At 47.9% G+C, this 10,826-nt stretch overlaps 1 protein-coding gene across 1 annotated transcript in view; it reads right to left on the bottom strand.

Annotated features, from left to right (window-relative positions):
* Window positions 1–10,826, bottom strand: part of LOC128271740 (uncharacterized) — a 130,008-nt gene that overhangs the window by 35,806 nt on the left and 83,376 nt on the right. Inside the window, exon 2 of the mRNA XM_053009368.1 lies at window positions 1,883–2,125. Coding sequence (XP_052865328.1) covers window positions 1,883–2,125 — 243 coding nt within the window. The remainder of the gene's footprint in view (window positions 1–1,882; window positions 2,126–10,826) is intronic.

Below are 10,826 nucleotides of genomic sequence, written 5' to 3'. Positions count from 1 at the left end.
TCGGAGCTTGACGTGAACGCGGACAGAATTTGCAATTTAATTATTACAATTAAACGTGTCTCTTCGGATTGTCTTTTCTTGCTCCTCTTCTCAATCTTGCCACGTGGAATGCGCCGTGCGCAGGGGAAGCGAACGGGGACGGTCGCCACCGGTCCCTCCACAAAGCAGCCGGGTGGTTGCGCGTCCAGCGGCAAAATAATCTTTTTAGCGCGAAGAACATCTTCTTCACGTCTTCCACGGCCACACAGCGACCGGGAGGACCTGTCGGGCCAGTTTCTCGCAGGGGACTGTTATTTGCTTTGGGCAGCCGCATTCCTCTCTCCCGGCGGTCTCGGTCGCGATTCCGTGCCAATCGTGCCTTGTCATTAGGGCGACGGAAGCAGATGGCGCTCGCTAGGCGATCAATTTCCCCAAATGGATGCGTTTACATTCGGCTAATTCGCTGTACGGCTCACCCGGGAACCACCGCGCACTTCAAGCTGTCCGCAGGCTGACATTGCGGACCCCACGCAGAGGGCCGCAACGAGACCTTACAACAAACAAGTGGGAACGCAGGGAGATACAGAGAGGGATAGAGAGACAGCAACATACAAATGCAACGCCAGGAGCCGTACACAAAATGGCGAAGAAAATGAACGCATCATTGGCGGTAATTTGCGCGAGTTTAAATTCGGCGCAGCTGACTGGCCGGATGATGCTGGTCCCAAAACGCTGGCCACTCACGCAGATCGATTCGATTTGGGTGGCAGACGGCAATTAGGGAGCATTATTTACGGCGCAAGTGGCAAGAATCTGCCCGCTACACGTTAGTCCGCGGGAATGGCAGAATTGGGTAAGGTTCCGCCGCCGTACCACTCCGTCGGCCAACTGTTCTGAGTTGAGATGCTCCGAAGGTGCGCCGAGGGGCAAGCCGCGTCGAAACAGAAATCGGACGAATCGTCGGGCCAAATGCTGCGAGTCATGTAGCTGCGCAGTTGACAGTGGAATGAAATTTTGTTTCAACTTTCAATACTTTTCAAGGCGTCATGGAATTACGACACGACATGAGTTTTAGTTTTAGTTTTAGTAAAACAGTATTTAAATTGCATTGCACACGGCTAGAAGCTGCGTTTTTATGCTCACTTTCAGTACAACTGCTTAAAACCGGTGGAGAACAAGGACGACCAATGGCAGCAACTGATAAGCAGCACGTTAACCGAATCAAAGAATTGTAAATCTTCGATTGGTAATCAGAGACCTTACTGGTTTTGGTTTAAGATATTGAAAGGTCAACAGTTAATTGATTGAAAAGTATAAATATATACAGAAAATAGATTTAGAAGAGTAACTTAACTTGGTTTGGCTTGGCTTTCTAGTTACAGCCTAGTTCTAGGAATGTTTTCACCAAAAAAGTATTCGATGTGCAAATGGATACCAATCTAATCATTGGCTCATTTTGCCTAACTAAAGTCTGAGCAATAGATGCATGGAGTTGGTGAAGTAATCGTAGAACAATTAAGGACATGAACAAAGGCCTTCGCCATCACCAACATAACTGTATGGCAAAGTTTCATTTCTTGCATAGAGTTAATGCTGACAGCCATCGCAATGCAGTTATGTTCGTGGTGTTTACAGCCTTAATTGTTATTTAATGATTTAATCAGCAGCCCCATAAATCTGTTGCTCAGACTGCACTTAGTCAAGACGCAGCAGTGCTAGCAACTGATTTTAGATCAATAAAAACAGCAAAGCCCAAGTCAACTCAGTCCGGAGGTCTCGTTGAGCAAGTTCGTCCCTTACAATTTTGGGTACAACTCCAGGAATTCGAATTTTGTTCAAACATCACACGATCCTATTCTCGTGCTGTACTTTCTCTTGGCTTAACTGACCGTACGTTACTTACCGAGTACTTGCCGGGCACGTAGATCGGCTGGCTGTGACTGTTGGGTAGGCCTCCGTGACAGGAGCTTCCCCGGTGGCCGCGGATAAGCCCACCACCGCCGCCACCGGACGAGCTGTGGGGGCTCCTCTCCGACCAGGCCCGCTGGCGTGCTTCTTCCAGCGCCGCCAGGACCTCACCGAACGGGGCCATCAGCAGCTCGCAGTACACCGACGCCAGCCCCTCCAGATGTCCTCGGCCGGCATCCTGGTGGGAAGAGGGAGAAAATAATACGAATAAAGAGGACAGCGATAAAGAGTTGCCCACCAGGCCCTCCACAGGCCATATAGTTTGTTAACAACAACAAATTAATAAACACCAGCAAGCGAGGCAAAAAAAAAACCCGTCCAAACGGAACAAACCGTCGGGCGGCAAAGACGTCGGCGGTCTTTGGCTCAACCCTAAGCTCCGCCCGAACGCGGTGCCGGCTCGAAAAGGAGTAGAGTTCGTGAAAACGGAAAACAAACCCGGTCGCCGTCGCCGCCACAAGGCGCATCCATTGTTTTTCGGCACTATTGTGAATTGTGTCTGTGTGGCTGGTAATAAGTGCAGCCGGTCGGGTCCGCCGCTTCGTTGGTCGGTGGTGGTGGCCCAACATAATGCATCGTGAAATTTGAGCTGCATTCAAAGGACGGATTTTTGCTGTTCACACACACACACACACGCACACCGGATTTGGCTGTGAAAGGGGGCCGACAGAGAGGGCCGATAAAACCAGTGCGTCAAAGGGCTCAAAATTCAGAGGGATTGAATTCCGTGCGTCCACGGACCGGCCGGTGGCAACAGTCAGGGGGCGGGCTAGGGGGCGAACCAATCAGCGTGCCGCCTTCTTTCGTATGCAATTCGCGGCACACTTGACAGTTGAATGCAATCACGGTACGCGCGTGTGTGCGTTGTAGTCGATCGTGCGGAAGAATTCGACGACGGTCTGGGACGGGGGGGCTTGGGACGACGTGTCTTATGGCGAATTACCTTTGATGCAACCGAACGAGGGACCAGGTAAGGGACGCGCACAGCGACATCATTAATTAAGAGGCCAATTAAGGCCCGGTTCGCAGGAGGCGGCCTCTGCCTGGCGTGACGCTTTCGACGAAACCCGGAAAGTGAAAGGATTCCATTGTGTGTCTCCTCTTCCTCTTTGCTGCCTTGCCATGGGCCTCCAGAACAGGCCGGGGGGTTGAAGAGGTCTAGGTCAAGACACGGAACGCTGCCAAACTCCAACCCGTGGTCCTGGGTGTGTCTGCTGGTGGACGGCACACGCCGGGGAGGAGGTGGCAAAAAAGGAGCTAATGAAGTGTAGCGAACCGGGACTGATCCGGCATCTGGACACGCACACACGCACGCCAAGAGTGGAGAGTATGTGGAGACAGCATTGTGTGTGAGTGTGTTCGAAATTCGACACCATCGCCACATACTTCGTCAAGGGCAATTCAAGAACACACAGAACACAAATTGCCGACCGCAACCGGCGGGTGTACTGGGGGGGCTAAGGTACCTAGGCACTCGCACCGAGCGAACCTTTGCCAATTAAAGTCCACAGTTTTTTTTTTCTTTTCGGATCTGATTCGGACCACGCCAAGGGATGCGTAAGAAGAACACTAAGGATGTAGGGACCAAGACCCCAGAAAGACCAGAGCGAGGGATGCTAAATTGGATTTGATGGACATACCTTCGCATTTGATCGCTTTGCGTGTGTTGAGAAACGTATTCGAGTACTTTCGAGCTCTTTCGAGCAATTTTTTATTCAATTTCTGATCTTCAGTTTTCTACTGGACACTGGATACATCAGCCAAAGAAACAACGACAAAGGTAGCAGAAGCTATCCTCGAAAAGCGGATCAGAAAACCACAGCCTACTCGAGCGACGTGAAGCCTACTCGATTGTGAAAAATAGTCCTATTCTCGAGCCGTCGGTGCAAAAAAAACGAAATGCATCGGCAGAGTCAGAAAGAAGCGTCATCTTCGAAACACCAGACGCGTCCGATGCGTTTCCACTCGTGCTACGGCCACGCACCGAGTCCTTGCTTGGGGCGCGCGCCGTCGACCGACAGGAAGCTACAAAACGGATAGAGAAACCATTCGGTTGCGAACCCGAACAATTGTGGCCACACTCGTTTTGTTTATGGCTTCCGCTAGGCGGCGCAGTGCCCTAAACTGGGCAACGTTTCGTTGCGCGCCGGTGCCCTCTTTTTTTCGTTCATTTTCGTTCAGGGTGTTGCGAGCTGCGTCGTTCGGCAACAATCGACTTCCGTTGTGGCGTGTCTAGCCGCTGCTCTCCCGAGGCATGGGTTTGGCATGCTCCAACACGCGCAACGCACGCCAAGGATCGACCGTGGATCAAAGGCAGCCCCCAAAGGCCTGGTGTGCTCCACATCCATGCTCGGCCCCATCCAGCTCGGTCAGTGCAAAGAACTTTGCCGCACACACCAAAAGGTTCCGCCATTCGCACACGGTACCAACACACTAAAGTGCTCTGTTTTTTGGTGGCTGTTTTGCTTCACAAGTGCGTGGCGCGAGTTGTTTTTCCGATGTTTTTGTTTCACGTAAAACCAAGGCTGTGGCTATCCTGGTCCTGGCCCTGGATCCTACAGCATGGACCGCAGCCGAAGGGCTCGCCACTTTGGGTGCTTTCTGACATGATTTAAATATGATTAGGAAAAAAAATGAATGAATATATTTACAGCATGTGCTGGACCGTGAGCCATTTAAACACCAGAGCGGTCTGGGCTGGAGAGCCGCAGGGGAAAACAACGCACTTCAAACTTCAAGAGTGCTCTCGCCAGAAAGTACGGCCATTGTGGGAACGTTCCGGTGTAGTCCTGCTCCTGGTTCCACACACGCGCTAACGTGTCGGTGGTGTGTGCGCCATAAACAACCGGCACACAACTGAAAGGCAAATCTCAATTGCCTTCAACCATTGGTTAGATGTCAATTGTGTGCCGCAAACAAGGGCACGCTGAACTCAGATTTAGATAACGGAACCGTGTGAACCGCCGATTGCGGCCCGAAACAAGGATGAGTTTTTGTAGAACATAATTCACTTTCCCCGGCTGGCTTTCGAACCAGCCGTACGTATCATTCGCCCCCCGAAACGAACCGGTTCGCGCGGCAAATGAGCGGATTTCAATTATTGAAGCCGGGAGAGAACGACAACGATCGATCGATCGCTCCACATCCGGCAAATAAACCAATCAATCTCTCATCCCGATTAGAACGCGTAGATTTGAGCGCACTTCCGCCGTTCATCAACTGGCGCGCTCGGTCGGCGCTGTCACGCAGTGAGTGATAAATTACCGGATAACAACCAACCCACCCACCACCCACCCAGCCGGGTGGCGGCCGGTGCCGATGCGATGCCGAAAACCTCCCGAACCCCCCCCCCCCCCGAGAAGAGCGTTGCCGGATCGGAGATTTTGCTAAGCTAATCCAGAGGACTGGGCAGGCGAAGGAATCTACGTGCCGTTCGGAACATGCCAGATCCGGTCGATCGATTTGGCCAATTAGTATTGGTACGCGTCCCGGTTTTGGTGGGGGGGTGTGGGGGAGGCACACACTCTTCCGGGTAGCCGTAGTAAAAGTGAATGATAAAATCGTTTACGATTGTTTTAAATTAATCAACAGAAAATCGGCCCCCCAGATTCGAAGAACCGTCCGTACTGGCGAAACTGTTGAGCGCTGTTTTCAATAAAGAGTGAACCAACCAAGGGTTAAAGGGTGCTTTATGGAGTGTATAGAATTTGAATCATTGCAGAATTTTTGGAGGACGTTAGCCAAACGTGATCGGGCTACCGGTCTCTCTATATCTCTCCAAAACATGATAACACATGAGCTGAAAATCTCAGAGCCTGACACTTCAATGGCGCTAGTCCTATTGCTTTCACTGCTTTTCATTGCTTTTTCTTTTCGGTTTGTACTGATCGTCAAACGAAAGCATTTGAAACTTCATAATAAGATGTTGAGTTTTTGTGCTCATTATTTTCAAAACAATGGTTTAAAAACAAGTTCTTGTTTTAATGTTAGTGATGCAGAACGCAGTGTACGTCCAAATGAGGCGGAAACACACCAGAAAACATGACGGCTGTAAAAGATTTCAAATGAGCATGTTGGCTTTAATTTCATGAATATTTGATGACGAATGTGGCTGGAGCGTTGGCTCACTGTTGACCAAAACCAACATAAACCAAGCCGTGTTGATAATTCTGAACAGTGTTTGGCCATTTTTAAACGTAATGAACCGGATTGTTTCCGATCAAAACGATCGTCATCTGAGTGGAGAGCAACTGGTGAATCTCGTCCAAAGCGTCCGAAAGCCTTGGTATTTTGGGATGTGCGTGGTGTAATATTCATCGACTGAGAAGGATAATACGATCAATAGTGAATATCATGTGGCTTTGTTGGAATGTTTGAGGGCCGAAATAGCTAAGAAACGGTCGCACATGGCAAAGAAACAAATATTGTTTCACAAAAACAACGCACCGTTATCGCAAGTTAATCAAAACACTAGCTACAGGGTGAGCAAATTAGTGTGCATTTTTTCATTTGGCTATAAAACAAAAACGGCCGAATATTTTTCGATGCTTAAACTTTTATTTGAAAGGTTGATTCCTAACATTTATTTATGTAAAACAATTTTGGTAAAATGTTTACCACGATTTGGTTAGCAGTAGCTTATTCGGTCGACCTAGTTTTGAGTACATTTTCGATTGTATGTGGTTCTATTTCCTCAATAACAACTTAAATTTCGGTCTTAAGGTTGTCAATAGCTGCTGGTATGTTCGCATAACATAAATATCGATTGTGGCTGTCACTGTGTGGCACGTAGCGCCGTCCTGTTCCAACCAAACGCCGTCCAAGTTCTCAACTTCAATTTCGCCGAAAAACCAATTAGCAAAAATCCGCACCAAAAAGTCACTCGTTGTGGGTGCATTGGCTTCTCTTGCATGATTTGTGAGTTTTCCGAACAACAATACTCCTTATTAACATAGCCACCGAGGTAGAAATGAGTTTCAATGAAATGTGGTTTTGACGAATTATTTGACGTTCTACCACTTTCGAAATATTTTTTCATATTTCCAAATTTTCTGCAACCAAAATTGTATTTTATACTTAAATGTTAAGAATCAACCTTTCAAATAAAAGTTAAAGCATAAAAAAATATTCAGGCGTTTTTGTTTTATAGCCAAATGAAAAAATGCACACTAATTTGCTCACCCTGTACATGCTACATGAATTGAACTTCGAATTGCTCTCACATTCACCGCATTGGCCAGATTTGGCTCACGGCTATTACTGGCTGTTCGAAGACTTAAAAAAATGCTCACCGGTATGAAATTCTGCTCGAATAAAAATGAAACTATTTTACTATTTTAAGGCCAAAGGTAAAGATCGTTCTACAAAAGTGGAATTTAAATGTTAGAGCGACGCTAGAATCACCGTGTCTTGACGGAGATGACGTTGATGAATAAAGCTAATTTCGAACAAAAACTCGCGTTTTCTTTCTTAGTCTCAGGACTTATCAGCCCCTGGCGTTATTTCGTTGTGGAATTTAATTTCGCCAACGTTGGGCTTGAATTTGAAATTCATACATTGCTAATGTGGTGCCGGTTTCGTGGATCACTGATTTAGATTTGGCTAAGGTTCGTTTCTTTCCAGAGTGAAAGGGAGAGAGAGAGAGAGAAATCAATTGGCCGCCATTCTGTATAAGATTTTCCTTGCCAGAGGAGACCCGAAACCAGACGCAAATTGAAAACGCAGCCAACAAAATTCGGTGGCCGCACCACTGGCCCTTCGCAAACACACACACACACACACACCGGGGGTAAGTAAAATCAATATTACCACCACAAATGGTGCGTTTGGCACCTTGGTCGTGGCGGTGTGTGTTTGCCATTTTGTTGCCCGCCACGGCCGCGAACTAAAACACACCCCGAAGGCGCGCACGGCCATCGAGAGAGGAGAGCTTTTATTAACTCGAGGCTCGGCCCGGCTCGGTGGCTGGGTGGCAAAGCCACTTCCCCACTTCCCAGTACTATCCACAGCACCACAGCGGCCTGGCACGTGAGCCGGTGGTCTGCTAGTCACCTCAGTGTACAAAAAAAACAACAACAACCAAGGACTCCAATCGCCAACAACACCGGGGTCCGGGGCCGGCCGCGTCCTGGTGACCGGAGCTACACGTTGAATAATTCAGTCCACCGAAATGTCGAAAGCAATCCGGAGTGTGGATTCGTTTTCCGTTTCCGGCACACAGGTTGGCTTTGGATCGTTTTTATTTCTTTTTACTTTCTGCGCACTTCAGTCGGAGCCATTTTCTACTTCGTTTTGGATGGCCCTCTTGGCAAACCGGAGGGTGGGCGATTTCTGTAGACTGCTCCACCCCCGTGCAGCCGTGTCTACCGTTTTGCAAGACCTGCGCCTACACCGCGCGACCACACCACCGCTGCTGCTGCTGACGGAGGGAATGGACGAAAAATGTCAAATCGAAAACGTGCCCGGCATTCCACGGGAGACGGGCGCTAACGTCGGGCGGTGGGGGAAAGAAAATTGAGTGGTTTTCCCGGGGCGCGGCCGAAGGGTGCCACTAATTTGCATACGGTACGGATTTCAATTTCCCACCGACCGACCAACCGGCGGGAGGCTCAAAACTGTCGAGCCGGGCGTCAAACCGACTAAGAGGGGTGACTCGTCCGCCAAATTGCACTGGAGAGGTAGCGCGCGCCGTAGTCGCTGACTTGGTTCGGTGTTAGGCTTGAGCGGGTTTGTCCAAACAAGATGAATGATGACGTGTGCAGGGATTGCTTCAAGAGATAACTTTGGCCGGACTCGGAGCGTAAGATGCGTCCTTTTTGCGGTTTAGTATAACAATCTCCACCGAGGTTAGCACGAATCGAAAGGCGCCCAATAATTTGACAATCATTTGATGGAATGATTGAGTCTGAACTTTATCGTTTCAAACACGCATACGGTTGCTAACCCCGAAACTTGGGGGTCTCGTTTTATCAGAAGCGACCGCTTACGTCAATCGTCCACCAGGACGTTTGAGCGATGCGCTGTTGAAAACGAGAGCAAATCTCTTTACGCCTGCAATGTCCTTCACATCGTTAATGTGGTTCAGAAACTTATGAGAAAACGTGATTCGTCCGTAGATCATCCGTCTGCCATCGAACCCTGATAGTGCATCCATTTAAGAGCAAAACCTTTAGTGAATAATAACAAACGCATGGGAAAGTTTAAAATGGATAAAATTACGCTAAAGAAATAAACAGAAGCAAGGTAAGCAAAACGGTAGCAGAAACAAAAGCGGGCATGTTCAAACGCCTTCAAACGTAAGTTCCCGACTTGAACATGTTTCGTTTTAAGTTGAAATCCATTGCCAGATGGGAAAATAAGGTAATGTTGCCAAGAAAGCATAATTAGGAGGACCAAATTGACAGCTAGCTATACAGTGGATGGCGAAATTAACCTTAGCTCATGAACATTTAAATAATATGTGAAAATATGAGTACATCTTCTATTTGAATGGTTCTTTTGAGACGTTGAATATTCGATTGAGGTTCTAAGACTAAAATGTGGGCGATAAAATGACATTTAGATGTAATCTAGTAGACTGGTGCGGCCATTTGTGGTCATAGGTCAATTTGAGCACGGCGAAATTAACCTTAGTTTCTTTTGGAAGCTTGAAGTTTTTATTTTTCACACCAATTTCCTTCGTTTTGCTCGGTAATAAAGCAACTAGTTTACATTTTTTAAATTTACGAGCAATAACAACATGACATTTTACATGTTTGATATTCAAAATGCAGAATTAAAGCTGAGAAACGCATGGTGAAGAATTCACAAGACATTATGCTGTTTCTCAGTTTGAAATTTGGTAGAAACCTCTAAATATCCCAAGTTAATCAATTAATATCGTAAATTAGTTTTTAATTTGACTATTAGTGGTTAAAATAATAGGGATATTGCACGAATTTTCGACTAAAGCGAGCAAGCAATCGGCAGCAATAATCAAGCTGTATGAAAATGAAGGTCGTATTCATCATATTAAAGTTTGTGGCCGCAAGAAATCAACACCAAAACGAGTTAATAAACGTATACTGAATATCTTCTCCACAAACCATCTACATCCGCCGCCTGATCCGCCTAAAATATTTATTTATTTATTTATTTATTTATTTATTTGGTAGTTGAGGCTCAACGGGCAATGAAGCCTAACTGAGCCCAGGGAGGACGACAATTTAACACTCAAGGGCATTCAACTAAGACGCACATAACCAATACGATCACGAAACGTAGCTACAGTAATATTAAAGTCGAAACACTCGAACACATCGTTGAAGCGACGGATGGCACTAGACAGGGGTTCATTATCACCGTACGCAGATCGACTTCGACGCACTGCAAGGAACTGCGAGGATCGAAGCACCCTCGAGGGCACGTAGAGCTGCAGTTGCGAGAGTAGGCTCGGCGCGTTGATTTTCCCCAGCAGCAGTCCCGCAATGAAGCAGCTCTGGGCCACACGCCGTCTGTGCATCAGAGGCTCGATCCCCAGAAGAAGACATCTCGCGTTGTAATCAGGCATCGTGTCGTTGGCGGTCCACGGTAACTTCCGTATGGCAAAGCGAGTGAATCGCCGTTGGATGCGCTCAATACGGTCCGAAGCGCCTGCCGTCGCGGGGCACCACACGACGCTGCCAAACTCAAGTGTGGGCCGAAGGATGGCGCAGTATACTGCCTTCAAGCACATGGGGTCCTCGAAGTCGCTGGACATCCGCATCAAGACACCTAGCGAGCGATTGGCCTTTTTTATGGCGTGGTCGATATGATCCCTGAACGACAAGTGGCCATCGAGGAGAATCCCAAGATCGCGCACCAGTTCTGCTCTAGCTAGGGGCGCTTGGTCCACAGCGTAA

This window comes from Anopheles cruzii, chromosome 3 (genome assembly GCF_943734635.1).
Source record: "Anopheles cruzii chromosome 3, idAnoCruzAS_RS32_06, whole genome shotgun sequence".
Taxonomy (NCBI): Eukaryota; Metazoa; Arthropoda; class Insecta; order Diptera; family Culicidae; genus Anopheles; species Anopheles cruzii.
This window is presented reverse-complemented; position numbering and strand designations above follow the sequence as displayed.